Source organism: Nuphar pumila, chromosome 10, assembly GCF_984573655.1.
Source record: "Nuphar pumila chromosome 10, dmNupPumi1.hap1.1, whole genome shotgun sequence".
Lineage (NCBI taxonomy): Eukaryota > Viridiplantae > Streptophyta > Magnoliopsida > Nymphaeales > Nymphaeaceae > Nuphar > Nuphar pumila.
Window position 1 is genome coordinate 93,846,567 of NC_143258.1, and position 20,530 is coordinate 93,867,096.

The window sequence follows — 20,530 nt, forward strand, 5'->3', positions numbered from 1 at the left end:
AAATTTTATACCAGACCCGGACCCTACCCGAGTTCTGATTAAGACCTGCAAATTTTCAATGTAAAAATGATAAAAAATATGGTTTAATGTGTATGGTCCGGGTTTGGTTCATGTAGTTTTTATCGGGTCGGAGTATGGTTTTTATTATAGTAGACTCAATTAAACTTGAGTCGACACCCGATACCATACCTGAAAATCTGAACCAAGTCTAGTTTCAGCTGGGTCCTAACCAAACCCGACCGGCTGACACCCTTAATTCCAACCATTCTCTTTCCCTTTCAGGAGTGATGTGTTCCTGGGTCTCTCGGCCCCTTTGACCTTTCTTGCCTCTTCACCACCACCACAAATCACAATGCACAATCCACAAAACATAACAGCTGCAGCCATCTAAATGTCAACATCCTTCCATATCTTACTACTTGTTTTTCATCGAGTATAATATCCCCAGGAACCCATCGGTGGAATTAGTGATAATGGTGGTGATGAGAGAGAGAGAGAGAGAGAGAGAGAGAGAGAGAGAGAGAGAGAGAGAGAGAGAGAGATGGTCCCATGAGCCATGAATGGCTGGGCACACAACCTTTGAAAACAGGGGCTTTCTGCTTAACGTGTGGGTCAGAAATTTACTGTTGGGGGAGATGGCTAGAACAGAAACAAACATTGCCCCTAAGATTTTCATGATGGATGGACCAAGTCATGGGGCTTAGCCAGTGCAAATGACATTGACGCCATGCAATCAAGTTGCTTGCTTTTTTCAGCAAAACTCTTAAGACGTGTCCAAGGTGCATGTTGGTCGGTTGAACAGGAATCTTTGAATGTGTCAGCTTTGCATTTCCAACTCATGAACAATCTTTGAGTTCACTTTTTGAAAACACACACACACACACACACACACACACACACACTCTCTCTCTCTCATTTCAGAGTAATACGAACCGACTTGTTCATGGCTAGGCTCGCACTAAACTCATTCATGCTGGTCAAATGAGCTAAGCCATGAGCATGTCTTCCCAGTTCTTTTCCTATGGAAGTCCATGTCCAGATCCTATCATATAAGACCAACCTATTCTGATGTTCATAGGCAGTCTGGTTGAATAACAGAAATTTGACAGACTGCATGAGAGAAAACTAGGGGAAAGAACAAAAATGAAGTAGTAATCTAAAAAAGTTAAAAGAGGATCCAGAACTTAAAAGAGCAGAGTTAAAGATGACAAATTAACATGTCAGAATCTTAGCAGTTTGACATTCAAAATTTGTTTTTCACAGGATGAGTGGGAAAAGAAAATGATCACAAAGGGGAAAAAATTGTTCTTTCTGTATAAGTAGGAACTTTTACAGCTAGAAATGTTAAAAGCGTGTACAGAATGTACAAAAAGATTTGATAAATAGAGATTTAAAATGAGTCAAACTTTAAAAATATGGAGCTTTTAATGTCAGTTCATTACAAATTTACAAGTAATATGGTAATTTCGTGCATTAGTTGCCACTAACCATGCACATTTTTGAAATTTTATAAACAAAGCACATTGAAAGGCATTGTGCACGAATAACTTTTGCATGTCACGGAAAGTGGGCTGTTTTTGGGGAAACTCATCGACGGGTGTAAGTTTTCCGCAGGAACCACAGTGACAAAACAGACACGACAGACGTTTTCTCCATAGAAAAGGTGGCCGTTTTCAACGCTGGACCCCCCTTTTCGGAGGAAAGCGTTCCGGTGGGGGGAGGTCCGATTCTGTTTTCGCGAAAGAAGGTGCCGCTGCTTCCTCTTCTGTGACACGCATTTGTACCCTTAGTCTTCACAAAACTATAAAGAATGTCCATGGTGGTGATAACTAATGCATGAAACCACCATGGACATTCTAAATGTTTAGGGGTATATATATATTATTTGTGAGAATGTTATAATACACAGATTGCCATGGGCATTAACAGCCTTAAAACAATATTCTAAAATCAGACAAAATTATTTATTTTCTTCTGTATCAGAAGAACAATGTTATGGGAAACTATGAAAGAAAGAAACGGAAAAAATTAATCATAGACTATGAATGTAACTGTAGTCTTTTTGCTGATATAAAAAACAGCTGTTCAAGAACTCAAACTATATAAGGCCCTGTTCAAGTACTGAACTCGCAACATTGATGGTTGGAAAACTCGGCGAGTCATCTTGTGACTTGTTCCCAAACCAAGTTAAAAAACTAGGTTAACTGGCCGAGTCCAAAGTCAACAGAGTTTTATCATTGCTTCAGTCGAGTCAGTCAGTTGAGTCATAGCTAAAACTCAATAAAAAAAAACAAAATAAAACTCAGAAAAACATTTGCTTTTAAATGGGCAAAAAAATAAATTTCAATTCTACATTTAAAGCCCTTACCGAAAGTAGGATGGTCTGAGTGAGTGAAAGGCCTATTTATAATACATGTTAGACGGGCCTTCCACCCCTTCCCATAGATATGGAATTATTTTTCTGCACATACACACTACTACACATGCCAAGAGTACTATCACCAAGGGATTATACACTAGGCAAGGTTGCTAGCTACTTTTAACTAGGAAAAAAAATAATAAAAAGCTTATATTAAAAATAGCATAACAATAAAAAGCTCTTTTAACTAGGTAAAAAATAGAATAGAAGCCATCGACCCAAAAATATTGTAAGATATTGAGATCATTAAAAAAATTATTTATATTTAAGGAGATCAAATATTTTGCTTATATTTAAGAAAAAAATTATCTTAAAATCTTATGAAATACTAAAATATTTAAGTATTTGGCTTTATATATATGTGTATGTTAAGTATTAATATATATTATGAATATGGAAAAATATTTGCTACTAATGAAGGTAAGAAACTAATGGGCTAGAAATCATAGGTGCTAGTTGTATAGACTCAATCTAGCCACATATGTGTTCAGCATTGTTGGTTTGCTAAGGATCAAGCCTTGAATCATGCTTTTCTAATGTAAAAATATTATCTTTTGAGTTGTCAAAATTTTGGCACATTGTGGGTCATTGATTTTTGGCCCCCTTTTAAAACCATAATTACTTGTCACAATCACATTATTCAAAACAAGTTTCCTACTAAACAAACCATGTAGATTACATCCGCAACATTTGACCAACAAAAAATTATAAATTTTTGAAAAAATGAGTGGTTTCTCCTCATCAGTTCCTTACCTTGATTAGTAGCCAATATTTACCCTATATATGTGATAAATTCATATTTCAAATGAATATATTCATTGAAAAAAGTTTTTGTATATATAAATTGTTTGTTATTAATTTTTGATAAAGTAAACAAAAACCCTTAACTCACCCGATTCACCGAGTTAAGTCTGGCTGATCCAACACCAAGTTCTGAGAATGCCAACCATGTGTAATCCTTTCCCACCATGAATGAAACAAACATGAAATCATCATGCTGGGAAAGTGCAAAAGTAGGTCCTACATGTTCCTACCACCAACCACTTTTTATACGCAAATTTATTCATACCTCCTATAAAAGCAGCTTTCACATGGGCTGAGCTAGCTGGCAGTACTTTTTAAAAATCAGTGTTCATTCCCATGTAGTGTGATGCACATCTGTGCACCCATTCACTGACCCAACAGATGCACGCACACACACACACAAAAATCCCAATTGCATTTCATGAATGAAATGATTTATGTTTACAAGGTGAAGGAGAAAGAATAGATATGTAAAAGATGCAGTCATCTACCATCAAAAGTTGACATGCTCATAGAATTATCATACTTTGAGTAATTAGATGTAGTTACAGAAGAAGAATGAGCAGTGGAAGTTGTACTCGTGGAACCAGTAAAACGACCACCTATGCTGCCATGGATTCCTGGTTTCCCAGGTTTAGGCAGTGCAAAAGAATCACAAGTAAGCATCTGAACAACAGAAAACATGGTGGGTCTTGCATGAACGTTGGCTTGACAACACAATAACCCAATCTGAATGCATAGCAGGACTTCCTCTTTATTACACTCACCCAAATTCTGGTCTACCAAATTCATCTGCTTTCCTTCTTCTGACAGTGTCCATGTCTGGAGGACAACGAATAATATCATGTGAGCAATGAACCAATTATAGCTGCACTTTTATGTATTATAATGCCAAGGAAAATTTGAAACACACGGCTTTTCAGTTTAAGAACTAATAAATATAAACTAAATTCTCATCATGTTTCAATAAACACTTCTCTGTTCTGCACAAATTTTGATTTCTAAATAACTTTGTCACATGGATACTCCATTTTGACTACATTCTGTATCCCCTTACATATTAATCACATAGGAAACTTCGTAAAGTTGGCCGCATCCCCATATTTTCAGCAGTATCCATGTGACATATCGATGTAAACAAGCAGTGAAACAAATCTTGCAAGATGAGCTTTGAGGAAGGCAATGGCTAAGCCTTGTGTTGGTCAAGTGACCAAGACATCAAGAGAATCGAACCACTTGGGAAACAGCCATAGCATTCAGGTGTGTCTTCCCGTGTATGCACAGGATTTTATGAATAAAAGTTTGACTCTGTTCAGGCTGAAACAGATGGCTTCATGGAGGCCTACCCAGGCAATTGATGCACATGCGGTAACTCTATGCAATTCAGGACATGACACATAACAAAGTTGGGTTTAGCAATTAGAGGCCAAATCAAGTATAAATTTTGGTTTAACAAGGAGCACAAAATACCTTAGCACATTTTGGAGGGTAGGATAGATAGGACATTTACTTACATATTTTAAGAGATCTTGTGCCTCCTCCTCCATGTTTTCAACATAATTTTTCCTTCCACTCATAATCTCTAAAGTCAGCACACCAAAACTGAACACATCAGACTTCTCTGACAAATATCCATGCCTTACATATTCAGGTGCCATATAGCCACTGAAACAGTAAAATAAAGAAGAGAATGAGAGAATATACATCAAATATCAGAGTGTCATAAAAAACACAAGTTATCAAGCCTTTCTGGTTTTGGATGACAATTTCTGGAAAATTCTCTTTCAATCTTATTGACACTTACAGAAAAAATCTTAACCAAACACAAGAAGCTGGTTTTCACAAACCATCATAAGAAATAAGATCATATACGTATTGAACAAAAAAAAAGTTAACTCTATATACACAGAAGATTTACATACTAAATTTCAATGAGCAGAAATAGCTGGATACGGGAGATTTGTTTTTCTACAAAAGTATGTCTCAACAGAGACTCTGAAATGATAAAGGTAGAGAATGCCTCTAATTTCACTTTTTAAAAAGGATCCAAGTACATCTATTATAATCATCACTAAAATATTTCAAATTAGACAATGAAGCATTCAAGAAAAGTCCCTATAAATCAGAATAGGCAATTTCAAATGGAACTAAACACAAATTTTTTAATAAACTAAAACTGCACCGTCAGATCAAAAGGCGCAATTATTAAATTGACCAACACCAAATATATGATTTGATGAGATTCCTCTAAAACATAAAGATTTCCTCTTTGTAAATGTACTCATCATGTATGAATCCTGCACAAAAAATAATGTTAATGACAAAATGAGATGCAATTTAGCTTGATGTCTAAGTTGACACACAAAAGATGAGATTGTGTTTGAAGTGAAGCAAAGAATATATTGGGCAAAGAAAGAAAACCAAAAGGAACCAACTGTGTCCAAGAAATGTAAGATGGGATGAGATTTATCATATTCAATCATAACATTTCCTTGCATTGATTAAAGAATCAATCAAATCTGGTGAACTTAACCCCATCACATGTAAGATGGTTGGCTACTCGAGTCCTGTCTGCATTAGCCAACACATCTTAGTCTCAAGCCCAAATGGTCATGAAATACTTTAACTCTGGTAGAACTTGTTTCTGTGGACATGGCTGATTCTTTCTAAACCAAGCAAGAGGCAGAAATAACTTCATGGCAGATCATGAGAATATTAATGTCTGTAATGGTATTTTACCAATGCTGGCAAGAGGCTTCAATGAATTAAACCAACAATGATTCAGTTCTCCAAGAATGCCATGTGGAATGTGGGTTATGAACCCACATGGATGATATTTGTTGGCATTAATTTTAAGTTGCTTTTCACCTTAAATGAGCAGAATTACAAGTCTTCCAAGACTAGTCTCCAAGGAAGAAAATATGGTAGTATTTCCATAGCGCCTCCAATTTGGTTGTGAAATTTTGACTTGTAGCCAACATAACAAACAATTTATAGTTTATCTTCTGCTTCTAAACCATGTAAGATTTGAACTAGTCTTATTTGGTTCTTAAATAGGGCTATTAAATATAGCCAATTGGTCTGTGATGGTACCTGAGTTCCCGCAATGCTGGCTACTGGAATTCACCTTTACGTTGATTTATATTCTCAGCATATAAATTTGGACAGCCCATTTGTGAACCATATAACTATACGGGTCTACTTATCTAGAATAGATAGTTCTGTTCTAGTTTAACATATTTCTTCATTTTGTCCAATTTGACATGTTGGTTATTTTTTGGTATGTTATGATATGCTGAAAAAGCTAAATTTTTGTTATGTAAAAATATTTGAGTAAAACCTAAATTTTTGAAATGGAAGGTTGGAACATATATCCTTGAAAAATAGGAAACTACCGCTTTCATTTATTTTTTGTCTTCCTTCCTGAACACATCATGGTATTGCTACATTATATAAAATCTTTATAGTAAAAATAAAAAGAATAATTTTCAATAAATATATATTTTAGCTTAATGACATCCAATCTTACACATAGCTCACTTACATTTTGTCTGTAAGAGCCATACTTATCATGCATTACCGGAGTAAGAAGTGGGTGCAAGAAGGCACTGTGCCATGCATGAAGTGAGAAGCAAGTGTTTAAGAAATGGCTTAATGCATAAAGCATGAGACATTAAGGAAGCATAAGGAGACACGACTACATGACAATGAAATTGAATAAAAGTCGACAGCAGAAAAGCAAATAGAACCTAAGCTTTTACCTGAATACATCTTTCGGCCTTTTCTCTTAAAAAAACCCACCCCACGTGTAGGTTTTATAATAAAAACATATTTTATTAAAAGAAATGCAATTCCTCTAACATAATAAGTACCTTTTTAGAATAAGAAAGATTAATTTTATAGTGAAAAAAGCAAGATTTCCATTATACAGAAGCAAGCTTCCCTCAAAGTTCTAGAAGAGTGAAAGAAGCACATGGTTTCACCCTTCCAATGAAAATTCCGTGGAGAGCAAGCTTCTGAGGTTTTAGAAGCTTCCTATATCTATGACATCGAGAACCTAACATGAATCTAACAATGAAATAAATTAGTTATAATGAATTTAGTAGTACTAAGTACAAGGAAATTACTTCCACCTATTACTTATGCTTAAGGAATAAATAGTAATGTCAAGACCTATGTCACAGGGATTCGGCTAGCAGGGTGCCGCACCCGCGTCGACGCGACTCGACGCGGGTGCGGGTGTGGGTGCGGCACCGGGTGCGGTCAACCCGATCCTGGGTGCGTTGACCGCACCCAGGATCATTTAGGTCCTTTTTTTATTTTTATTTTTTTAAAATTTGCCCTATGAAATAGGCTGCGATTTTTTTAAAAAAAAAATTCTGCTGACAGCAACTGTCTGTCAGGGCTGACAACTGCTGTCTGTCAGGGCTGACAGCTGCTGTCAGTTTGTTTTAAAAAAAATTCAGCTGTCAGCAGAAGGAAACATCGATTTTTTTTTTTTAAAAAAGTCTGCTGACAGCAGACAGCTGCTGATAGCAGCTGTCTGTCAGCAGAAAAACCTGGGGGGGGGGAAACAGCGACCCCTTTTTTTTATATATATATATATATTTACATTTTTGCCCCTGCCGCACCCCCGCACCCGGGTTTTTTGGAAGTGCCGAATCCCCGCACCCACACCCGCACCCGCACCCGCACCCATGTGACATAGGTCAAGACATATATACATGAACATATATTTACACCACTGTCCTACTTCCTGACAATATTATGAAAATATCATAATAACTTAATATAATAGGAAATTGATCAAAAAGGGAATTATCACAATATTCAATATATCAATTTTTTTTAAATATCACTATATTTTTCAAAAAGATTTCTTTTTTCAATATTTTAAATATTATTTTCTTGAACATTTTATGTTTAATAAATTTTCTCCCTGTTCAGAAAATATCACTAATACCTATTCCTCTCTAATTCTTTTATTATTTTTATATGTTTTGTTCTATTCAAATGTAGAGATCTTCCCAAGATTATAGAAAATCATATAATATGCAAAATTGCCTCATGAAATATTGTTCAGACCAATATTTGAGACTATGATTCGTGCTAAATAAACACCATAAAGGACAGCCTAAAAAGTAAACTTTCAGTTTCCCACAGAAATATGAAAATGTGCTAGTAAAGAAACTAGCATAAAGAAGATGAGGGTTCAACCAACAAGTTAACTCAGTTCATACTGGAATTACCGGAAGCTTCATAGATAGGTAGAAAGTGCACTTCCTGGAAACTCTCTTCGGAAGCGCGAAACTCCTCGCTTCCAAAACTTGATAAGAATCTCGATTCTCTTATGCTTTTTCTATGCTTCCCATATGTTTCTTCCCTGCTTCCCTGTATGATTCCTATGCTTTTCTCTCACGCTTCTTTTCATGTTTTCCATGTGCTTTCTTTCACTCTTCCCACACACTTCTCATATACTTTCTTTCAATTGGCAACCATCATTTTTAGATTTTGAGAATAATTTTATTCTTACATTACAAAAGAACAAAATTTAAGAATAGTCATTTTTACTTTAGTTTTTATTCCCTTCTCCTTTGATTAGTATTTTGCTTCCCACTCGATCCATATCACTTGTTTTTTTTTTATTCCTATTTTGCTTTTAAATTGATTCCTTGCTTCCTGCTTCTTATAAATTTTAAAATATCTCACTTCTCGCTTCCACTTATCATTTTGTTTCCCGCTTCCGCTTCCTAGTCTGGAAACCTTGGTTCAGACACAGAAGACATACCTTGTTCAATGTAATGCTGACTAAGACTTTAACCCATAGGAGCATCTTGAGCCTTTCAAGTCAAATTTGAGTCATGGCAAATCTACAATCTAAGACATCAAAACTCTACAAAATTTGACACATCATTGAATCCTTCAAGATTGTTAAGCCTTTTCAAGAGCTCATTGGGTCTCTCAACATTAGAAAGATCTGATTCATTACTTTAACCCAGCAAGTTGTCTGCATTGAAGAGTTGAATTTAGATTATCCTTTCTAAATCAACAGGTTGACTTCCAGTTCAGAATCAATCAGGTGTCGAGTTGGACTGTCAAGTATTACAACCAGCTTTTGCAGAAGTTTTCATAACTATTCGGCTTCCACTTCAGAATCAATCAGGTGTTGAGTTGGACTGTTAAGTATTACAACCAACATTTTATAGAAATTTTCATAACTAAACCAATAAAAGTTGTCTGAGTTACCACAACATCATTGATGCACAAATAAGACATCAAGATTAACTAAAGATTACATAGAGATGGATTGTGAGGAAACCTATCCAAAAAACACATTCCAATGGCATAAATATCAAGTACAATAGAATAAGTGAAACCCATTAAATGATCAAAAAATTAATTAAAGGTCTTCACTTTTAAGTATTCTGGATCTATCAGCAAAAAGTTCGTAGGTTTTCAATTTTAAGAGAAATGAAGAACCCTTCATTGCAAAATGAAGAATAACAATCTCACACGATAGATGACTGAAATGGATTTGCTCCTTAAACAGAAACTTAAGGCAGTTGAATGAAAATCTCAATCCAATATATTTTGTTCCAATGAAGTTTCAAGTTCAAGAAGCTTAAATAATTTTTGATAAATTACAGTAAGAAACAATAACATAGGGATTCAAAAATACATACTAGGTTCCAGAGATCTTATATGTATTCAGATGGGTCTGCTCCTCAGGGAAAAGCCTTGCCATCCCAAAATCTGAAATCTTTGGGATAAACTGATCATCTAACAAGATATTGCTTGGTTTAATATCTCTATGAATAATTCTGACTGGAGATTCCTCATGCAAATATAGGATGCCCCTCGCCACTGCTTGTATGATCCTGAAGCGTTTTTCCCAACTCAGTATAGCACTTTTACTCTTATCTACATATATTGAAAAAGGCCAAAAAGAAAATCATTTCCTTTCCAGAAAATGAAAAACATAAAATAAATAACTTCTACTAGATAAGAAGGGATAATGTCAAATATTGAGAGAATGTGTGTGCATTCTAAAAGATATCCTATGAAGTAGAATACATTATTTCTTTTGAAGAAATAACTATAGCAGATAATCCTTCTGTAAATTGCTCGCATGCATGCGGTTATAGCCAATATAAGCTTCCTTTCTTCGTAATAATTCGCACAACCATTATTATGTCCATTCAACCATCCAATATAGAAGCTCAACAACAGTTTCATCTATATTAAGTAATAAATAAACAAATAATAGGTCCATATTAGTACATTAATTTTTGCATGACTTTTTTGAATTAAACAAAATTTTAAATTAACAACTAACACATACTCAAAATACACATTTTCTGAGGACAACAGATGGTCAGACTTAAAGTGCTGGTTACATTAGTCAATAAAGTGGAATACAACAACAACAACAACAACTACGCCTTCATCCCAAAACCATTGGGGTCAGCGATATGAACCAAAAAAGAAATTCATTTGGGGTCTTCCACATGAATCCTTTTCCTCCAATCATTTCTATCCAATGCCATGTCCTCGGTGAGGTTCAAAGCATTCATATCTTTTCCTATCATCTCCATCCAAGTCTTCCTAGGCCTACCCCGACCTCTTTTAACTAATATATTTTCCCATTTCTCCAACCTTCTAACTGGAGCATCATTAGGCCTTCGCCGAATATGTCCAAACCACCGTAAACGATTCTCTCGCATCTTATTTTCAATGGGTGCAACACTTACCTTCTTACGTATCTCCTCGTTCCGAATCTTATCTTTTATTGTATTTCCACACATCCATCTAAGCATCCACATCTCAGCTACACTCATTTTTTGAATATGATGTCTCTTGGCAGCCCAACATTCCGAACCATATAGTAAAGCGGGTCTAATAGTCGTCCTATAAAACTTTCCCTTCAACCGCAATGGCATTCTACGATCGCACAGCACTCCAGTTGCACTTTTCCATTTCATCCACCCAACCTTTATCCTATGATTTACATCCCCATCAATTTCTCCATACTTTTGAATGATGGATCCCAAATATTTGAAATAATCATTCACCAGTATTTCTTGCTCACCGAGCTTCACTACACTCCCATCACTACTTCGTTGCTTACTAAACCGACATTTCATATATTCCGTCTTACTCTTACTCAACTTAAAACCTCTAGCTTCCAATGTTTGTCTCCATAATTCTAACTTAGCATTAACCCCAGCTCTAGACTCATCAATCAAAACAATATCATCAGCAAACAACATACACCACAGTACATTTTCTTGAATTGATCTCGTAAGCTCATCCATCACTATCGCAAATAGGAAAGGGCTTAAAGCAGATCCTTGATGTAACCCAACCGTTATCGGAAAATTGGTTGTCACCCCTCCACAAGTGCAGACATTGGTTACTACTCTTTCATACATATCTTTAATTATACTAATGTACTTGAGAGAAACACCTTTCTTCATCATTGTCCACCAAAGAACGTCCCTAGGTACTCTATCGTATGCCTTTTCTAAATCAATAAAAACCATATGCAAATCTTTGTTCCTCTCTCTATATCTTTCAATAAGTTGTCTAAGAAGATGTATAGCTTCCATAGTTGATCTTCCAGGTATAAAACCAAACTGATTCTTCGATATCATGACAACCTTCCTCAACCTAGACTCAATCACCCTCTCCCAAAGTTTCATAGTATGACTCATGAGTTTTATACCACGATAGTTTGTGCAATCTTGTATATCACCCTTATTCTTATATAAAGGCACCAAAGTACTCTTCCTCCACTCATTAGGCATCTTATTTGTTCGCCAAATCAAGTTAAAAAGATTTGTCAACCATTCTAAACCTTTCTCTCCCAAGCATTTCCAAGCCTCGATAGGTATACCATCTGGGCCAACTGCCCTTCTTGATTTCATTTTCTTCAAAGCCTCTGCAATTTCTTTCTTTTGAATCTTGCGCATGAAGTCACGATTTATCTCATGAAAAGGAATGGAGATGTCTCCAAGATCTTGAGCATGACTATCATTAAATAGCTTATCAAAATAATCTTTCCATCTCTCCTTAATCTCCTCATCTTTGACTAAAACCCTTTGTGTTTCATCTTTGATACATGTAACCATACCCAAATCCTTCGATTTCCTATCTCTCATCTTTGCAAGCCTATAAATATCCTTCTCGCCTTCTTTGGTATCCAACTTGTCATAAACCTCCTTATATACCTTAGCCCTCGCGTTTCGAACAACTTTTTTAGCTTCCTTCTTTGCTATCATATACTTCTCCAAATTCTCATTATCACGACTCTTACTTAGATTTCTATAACACTCTCTTTTAACCTTAATAGCTACTTTGACATCCTCGTTCCACCATGATGTATCCTTACCTAGTAGTGCACCGCCTTTAGACTCACCCAATACCTCCTTAGCCACTTTTCTCATGCCACCCGCTATCTTATTCCACATTGATTCTGAATCCTCCTCGAGACACCAATCAACTTTCTTAACTACCTGTTCTACAAACATTCCTTGTTTAGCTCCTTTCAGTGCCCACCACTTAATTCTAGGATCTATCTTATGTCTATCCCTTTTGAGGCATTGTCTAATTCTAAGATCTAAAATTAAGACTCTATGTTGTGTAGCTACACTTTCTCCCGGTATAACCTTACAATCGATGCAACAACCCCTATCTCTCTTTCTAAGTAGGAAAAAATCTATCTGACTCGTATTAACCCCACTTTTAAATGTTACTAGGTGAGACTCCCTCTTCCTAAACCAAGTGTTTGCTAAGATCATATCATAGGACAAACAAAAATCTAAAATCCTTTCTCCACTTTCATTTCTTTCTCCTATACCATAGCCTCCATGTATACTCTCAAATCCATCCCTACTAATGCCTACATGTCCATTAAGGTCACCGCCGATGAAAAGCTTTTCTCCATAAGATATCCCTTGTACTACTCCATCTAAATCTTCCCAAAATTGATGCTTAATGGAATCATCTAAACCTACTTGAGGTGCATAAACACTAATAATATTAATAATATCCGTACCTAATACTAATTTAATAAGTAAAATTCTATCAAGTGGAATCATAATATAAAAAAAACCTGAATATGTATGTGTGCGTGCATGTGCGCGCACGAGAGAGAGAGAGAGAGAGAGAGAGAGAGAGAGAGAGAGAGAGAGAGAGAGAGAGAGAGAGAGAGAGAGACCAAAAAGAATGTAATCAAGGCTTTTGTTAGGGATGTATTGATAAACCAACATCTTCTCTCCCCCTTGCACACAACAACCCAATAAAGTGACTAAATTCTTGTGCTGAATTTTCAATAGGAACTTAATTTCATTCGAGAATTCCTTCGCTCCTTGCTTTGAGCCCACTGAGAGCTTCTTCACTGCAATGTTTTCACGATTTGCTAGTGTCCCCTACACAAACAAATATAAGAAAGCTAAAATAAGAAGAAAATTACAACAATATACAAAAGCACTTTGTTTGGGAGCGAAAATTGTAAATTAAAAAAGGGAAAATTTAGACTTTAACAATTTAAAGACCATTATAATTAAAATCTCACCAAGCTGCAATTGGTTGGCTGTCATGGAGGGTATATGTGTGTGTGGGTGTGTGAGTTCAACCGTGTGTGTTGGTAAATGTGGGTGCACTTGGGTGCGTGTGTGGGTGTATGATTTTGGGCGACTGTCCTGCCCTGTGGGTGGTTAATTATGGATGCGTGTTTTATGGTCTTCGGATTCAAAGCTGGGTCTGATTCTGAGTGGCTATAAGGACTGGGTCACCTGTTGCTTTGGCTTTCTCAGCCGGTAGCAGCTAGTTGCTGACTTTCAAGGAAACTGGACGGGATCATCGGTTCAGCTACTCGGTGGTGGTCTACATGCTAACCGCGACCTGCGCCTCTTTTAGGTTACTTCACACGTCACTAGTGTCCCAGCCTCCACATGCAAGGATTCTGTCCGCTGTTGTCTCTGATATGGACAACCTGTTGCAGATATTTGCAGGTTGCAGGGGGAGTTGAATAAATTCATCCATTCTGCAAGAGGTGCATTAGTTTTTCAGTTTGGACACCTTTCATTGCATTTGGTGGCCCCGGTCTCTCATGTCTATGGAACATTCAAATTCATCTGCTTTTCTCAAGATCGTCTGTATATGTCTTTATCTGCTGATGTTTTGTCTTGATACTTTCAGGACCCACTACATTAGGACAGTGGATTTCTGTTTTTGTTTTGTTTCTGTTTTTGAAACCTGTTGATTGTCAATTGCAGGTGATTTCTTATCACCTGTTCCTGTAATGCTGTATTGGATTGACTACTTTATAGTATCAATAATATCTTACCTCTTTCAAAAAAAAAAATTAAATCTCATGAAGGTTTTTGTTTTTTACCCACAAGATACAATATGTATGGCAAGTTCAAGGGCACAAATGTCAACTTACAGATTCTCATTGTTTATAAATTCAATCAATTCAAATGACTGATGCCTGATGGTGCAATTACGTGTAGCAATTATTCCTTAGAAGAACACCTAGCAAATGGGCAAAGAATACAGCAAAAGTCCATTGAAATGTAAATACTGAATACATACAAAGCCTTGGTGATTATGCATTCAACATTCACATAAATACCTTATTGACCATAAATTGATCACTTGAAGAACTTTTTTATTCTATATAATTGTCAGCATACCATTTGGCAACAGTTCCTTTGTGACCACTACTTTTCTTTTTTTAGGCAATGGGGGAAAATTGACTACTAAATGTAGATATTACAACTTTTTGGATAAAGTATGCAGCATCAGAACCAAGTGCAGAAAGTTAAATCTGTAGAACCGATTACAAAATTATTTTTTGTAACTTGAAAGTTCAATAATTCCCCAGGGATGATGGTAGTAATTCAAAGTGATCTGCATCTTGTCTTCATTAGCATGAGGGTCTAGAAAAGAATGGAAAAAAGGATAAACATAGCAGATTGATAGATTTGGTCATCTTGAAACATTTGATATACCAGTTATACAGTATAACCGCACACCAAAATCTCAAATCTGATGTTATATTTTCTCTTTGATCTGATTCAACCAATAAAAAGAAAAGGACATATTTCCATTTGAATAATGAGATGGCTATATTGTTAGGTCACACTATCATAATTCAGGCTTCTTGGGTTCAAATTTCTCGGGGGTTATGCCCTGCCTTACAATTTCTAGTATACTGATAACATTGTGATATTTTTAAATTTCTGATACTTCGAAAATATTATGGCATTTTCCTTTTTCATTGCTTTTTCATTATATTGCACCAATATCACTATTTTCAAAATATTGGTGATATTGGTGACCATGATATGTATTCACATACAACATTTGATTATTAGATTTTGTTAGCTTAGCTTATATGATAGGTAAGTTCCATGCTAGAAATCCTAGTAGCAATGATTTTCAGGTTGTGCGTGTGTAAAACCGGGATAAGTTGGGACTTCTTATTCCGGAGAGGAAATGCAATTTCCCGTTTCACCCCACATTTCTGGATAAGTGGGTGCACCCAAAAGAAACGAATTGGCTCCTGGAGTTGATAGAAGATAGGTCCCATGAGACTCAAAATTTCCCCGAATTTAGTTTTTTTTGGGTCTGAGAAAATGAATCGTGTACAAAACCCGGCACCCAAAGAGCAAATCAAACATGGGCATTGGAGGAAAAGGAGAATACCGGGTCTGTAGGTTCTGGACCCACATAACCGATCTGCGTCATTCTTCCTCAGAATGACAGACTTGCGAATCTGGATCCCAGAGACATGTTTGGTTTCTTCCAGAAAACGAATTCCGTAGAATTCATGATTAAGGAAATCCAATTCCCGGATAGGAGTTGGTGGAGTTGAAAACAGTTACATCCATCCACGTCGACGTTTGAATTCCACAGAGTTCCTTTTACGCCCACCCAAACAGACCCTGTCCCAAGAAAACCAATTTCCCGGAACTAAACTTTACCAAATCCGCAAAAGAGAGGCAAAACCGAGTCTCAACGAATCGTCCGGGCCACATTGACAAAAAAAGGGGTAACCAACCCGGGTCGGGCGCACCCCAATTAAGAGCCCCTCATTGCGGCCGCGGCCGGCATGATCACCGTCGGAATCCTGGCAACACCATCGAAGCCGTAAGCACAGGAATACCGGCTCGAGAAATCGACTAGTCTGACCCACATTCCCAAACCGGTAATTAACCCGAGTCCACCGTACTTGAACTCAGAGCCTCCCATTCCGGCCGGCGTGATCGCCGCCGGAACTCTAGCAACACGAAAGGAAGCCGGAAGCACAAGAAGGTACCTTGTAGACGGCGCCGAATCCGCCTCTTCCTAGCTGATTTTCGTCGGAGAACTGATTCGTCGCGGCCTCCAAGGTGCTCAGCTCGAAGAAGAAGCCCGGGCGACCCTCCTCTTCGTCCCCTTCAGAGCCCTCGTCCTTCCTCCGCCGCCCCCATCTCGCCTTCCACCACCCGCACCCCCACACCATAACCACCACCGGGTAAGCCTGAGAAGAGAACCACCACCGCTGGAGAAAAGAAATGGATCCGCCGGAGAAACCCTAACCCTCCGCCCGCTTGCCGGTGAAGAGGTTTCGACGGGGAGCTTGGCTTCTGGGATCTCTCCTCCCCGCTTGATATTTATCGAAGTCCAGCACGTTAGCGCGTACGTATCGCCTGGTCAAGTACAAGAATAAAATTGACAATTTTTTATTTTATTATCATGATCAAAAGTAAACGACACGACTGAATTGAATAAACAAACAAGGAAATAGTAAAAAAAAATAATTAGGACAGAGAAGGGTAAATATTGTACTAATGAGGGTACGAAACTAATGAGCTAGTAGGCCCAAGTTTTATCGACTCAATCTACCCACGCACGTAGATGTGTTCATCATGGTTTGTTTGCTAAGGATTCTGATGTAAAAATGTGATCTTTTGAATTATGACACATTATAAGTTTTTAAAAACCTAATTACTTATCATAATCACGCCAACAAGTTTGGCACTAAACAAACCATGTAAATCACATCCTTAACATTTGATCTAAAAAGATCATAATTTTTTTTAAGAAAAAAAGTAATATTTACTCATAAGTTCCATACCTTCATTAGTAGCCAATATTTACCCGCGCATAGAAATACCTTCTTTATGTTATTTGAAAACAATCACCCAATCAAGTTGTTCACTTTTCCTTCACAAGAGAGAGAGAGAGAGAGTACACCGGTCCGATTTGGAACCCAACCCCGGGTCATGAGAGTGCTACCTAACCATCCATCCAACTACCTCATTCAACCATGGGAAAAGAATGAACACCCTAACCAATATTAAAAGAAAATTATCATAAAATTTTCAAAATATCAACTGTAACATAAATACCGTGATCAATCATAATATATAATTTTTTCATTTTATATACTTAAAATGTATATTTATTATTTTTAATTTATTAAAAAAAACTATTTTTTTTTATGTTTTCATAGAAAATATGCTAAAACCGATTATTTTTTATCTTTTTCAATTTTTTCTTTGCATTTTTTAATTTTTTAAAGCATCCGAGATTAATTTTTTTTTTTTTTTTTGCAAAAAACTCTGGTGAGAAACCCCGCCCAGAAATTTCTGAGAACGAATTTGTGGCTATGGTTCAAACTAAAACTTTAATAAAGATAAGCCTTTTTCTACCATAACCCTTAAGGGCAAATAAAGTTAAAATTCTTTGGAAGATACTTTGAACTATCATGTCATTTTGAAAAAAAGTTACAAATTAACTTTTTATGTCACGTGCGTGTGCATGTTGAGATCCAATGCTTAAACCATTTGAACCACACACTTTAGCTTTGTCAGTAGCAGGAAGCCCTTTCAAACTTGTTTTGCTAAACAGATAGATTTATTATGATTTTTTTTTGTTAAGTCTTTCTCTTTGATTGCTTAATTGGCCCGCCACCCTTCAAGGTAAACACCCAAGCCCTTACAGAGCCCACCAGTTAAAGGCACCCGGTGAAGGCCGAACCCGGGATGAAGGAGTCACCACCTTCACCTCAAGAAGGCTGCCATTAGGTACATGCATCATTTGGGCCTGGATAGATAACTTAAAGAGTCATTTAGGATCGGCATTTGGGAGAAGATCAATGAAAATGCATGGAAGCAATCCAAACAAAATAAATAGGTAAAGAATTAGGATAAACAGTCTTGTTTGGCAGGTGATATTTAGGAAGAACTGAGAGAAATAACTTAGTAGGAATTACCAGCCGGGTTCCGCGTGGTTGGTAGGAGCTATCAGTGCAGGTCTCCTTGTGGTGGGACGTTGCAGGTTCGAAACCCTGCCGGTACGTTTGAATAGTAACTGGTGAGGGTCTGCCTAACCCCAGCTTGCCTTAAAAAAAAAAAACTTGGTAGGAATTCTTGAAATGGATATAAAAGGAATTAAGGCTTTGTTTGGCAGCCAGACTTGATACTGAGATGTTGATGAATTAAGGCTCGTCATTTGATGGGGATAATAAGGGATTTAGATTGTTTAAGCATCATCCCAGCAAATCTCTCAAATTCATCAAAGATGGTACTCTACTCAAGGTGACAATAGACTTCCTGTTCGCTTTGCAAACCAACAAGGCATCATCAGCAAAAGAGAGAGACACAATCTAGATTAGGTATTGGATCAGATAGAGATGAAGACCTCAACTCTTCCTGCCAAGTACAATTAAGTATAAATTCAAACCGGTTACATTTGGATTGATGGTGGCACTAATGGATTTATTATACATATTGAGATTAAGATAATCCGTCTTGGAGCTGCATTTGGATATTAAATCTTACCTGGATCTGATCAACTATCTGCCCTTAATTATCAAGCACAGTTGTACCCAGAATTCCAGGTGCGGAAGGGGGAGTACCTAAGGAGTTTTATACTGTGGATACCGAAATAGAGTCATGGTCAATGTGGCACCTTTCAGGCCGTAAAGAGACATCTAAACCAAAATGGCGATTTCTCCTTGTTATTAAAAAAAAAAAATCCAGAATTACAGTTATCTGGCTGATCTTTGGCTAGTGGGTCTAAGACAGATTGCAAAACGGGTACTCAATATTATAAAGTTTTTGATGAATGGACATGATGTTTATATGATTATAAACCGTTTGCAGTGAATGATAACATCTTGTTTTGTTTTTGATTTGTGTGGAATTGGAAATTGAGATCCCTCTCGTTGAGTCTTTACAATTTTACAAAAGCAGCTGCAATATCCACCAACCCATATTTTGACAAACCATTTAATTAGATTGTCATTGACTAGAAATGCCATACTTATTGATGCGGACCCAATTTGTGGCTGACCCTCTGATCCACATCCGTTGTCCCAGGATCTCAATGTGGATCCAAGTGTCACAAGCTCTGGTCCAAATCCAATGCTCCAATTAGTGGAAGAGGATCAAATAGTTGTTGCTCTGGATCCAAATCCAAACTCAATTCCACTTCAAAGGACTAATGAAGCAAATGGATTCTGACCAAGCCGATCCGGACCTGTTACCCATGCTAAATTAATCAGCCCTGCCATCTCATTCATGTAGCTACCTCAGTCAGAATGCCACATCAGCATGAGGGGGCCCCACCCTTGGACGTCCCCCTATCAAGAGCCTTGAAGGAAAGTGGGGCCCGCATGGGGTGCCTTCCTCTAGAAGCATCCAAGGGGCTAGTTGGCCTCCCTTCTATGCATCCCCAAGGAGCATTAACCTCCTCCAAAAAAGTCGTGTAGCCCCTTGGGGCTCCTTCCTTGGAAGTCAAAACTATGCCTTGTGAGATAGGCCTCTTAAGTGCCTTGGGGAATAGGATTTTACCCAAGTTAGAATTAGGGTGCTTGGTTATTTGAAATTGGTTTTGTATTAGCTTTGTTATTTGTATTTTGATTTTATTAGTTTTGATAATTGTAAGATCTTTTATTAGAGCTCTCCTTAGCCTATATAAGGGAGTGATGTTGCTGCATTTTAATCATTTAAGAATCAATTGAAATGAGCTGAAGCTCTTCCTTCTCTCTCCCTTGGCCCTTAGGCCTCTGTCTCTCTCTCTCTAAGTGGAGCCCCCTTTTGGCTCATGTCTCTCTTCTACCTCCTGCGAGTCCCAGCCTTTTGACTCGTTCACCTTGTCTTAGAGCAGCTCCTCTTTGGTTATTTAAGGTGGTACCTGTCCTTTCGAGGTCTGGAATTGCCTATTTGCTAAATAGATCCAATTCTACTTAGCACTGGTGGACTGCTCAAGGCCACTATGGTAGACTCGACATTCCATTGGTGCAACTGC

At 37.2% G+C, this 20,530-nt stretch overlaps 1 protein-coding gene across 1 annotated transcript; it reads right to left on the reverse strand.

Moving 5' to 3' along the window:
* Nucleotides 1-3,621: 3,621 nt before the first annotated feature.
* On the reverse strand, nucleotides 3,622-16,863 carry LOC149827406 (cysteine-rich receptor-like protein kinase 44). The gene is made up of 5 exons (XM_090019346.1): nucleotides 16,551-16,863; nucleotides 13,443-13,653; nucleotides 9,907-10,144; nucleotides 4,738-4,888; nucleotides 3,622-4,045 (listed from the first exon to the last, which is right to left on the reverse strand). Exons 1-5 carry the CDS (start codon nucleotides 16,734-16,736, stop codon nucleotides 3,707-3,709), a joined length of 1,125 nt encoding a protein of 374 aa, XP_089875472.1. The 5' UTR covers nucleotides 16,737-16,863; the 3' UTR covers nucleotides 3,622-3,706.
* Between the last annotated feature and the right edge of the window lie 3,667 nt (nucleotides 16,864-20,530).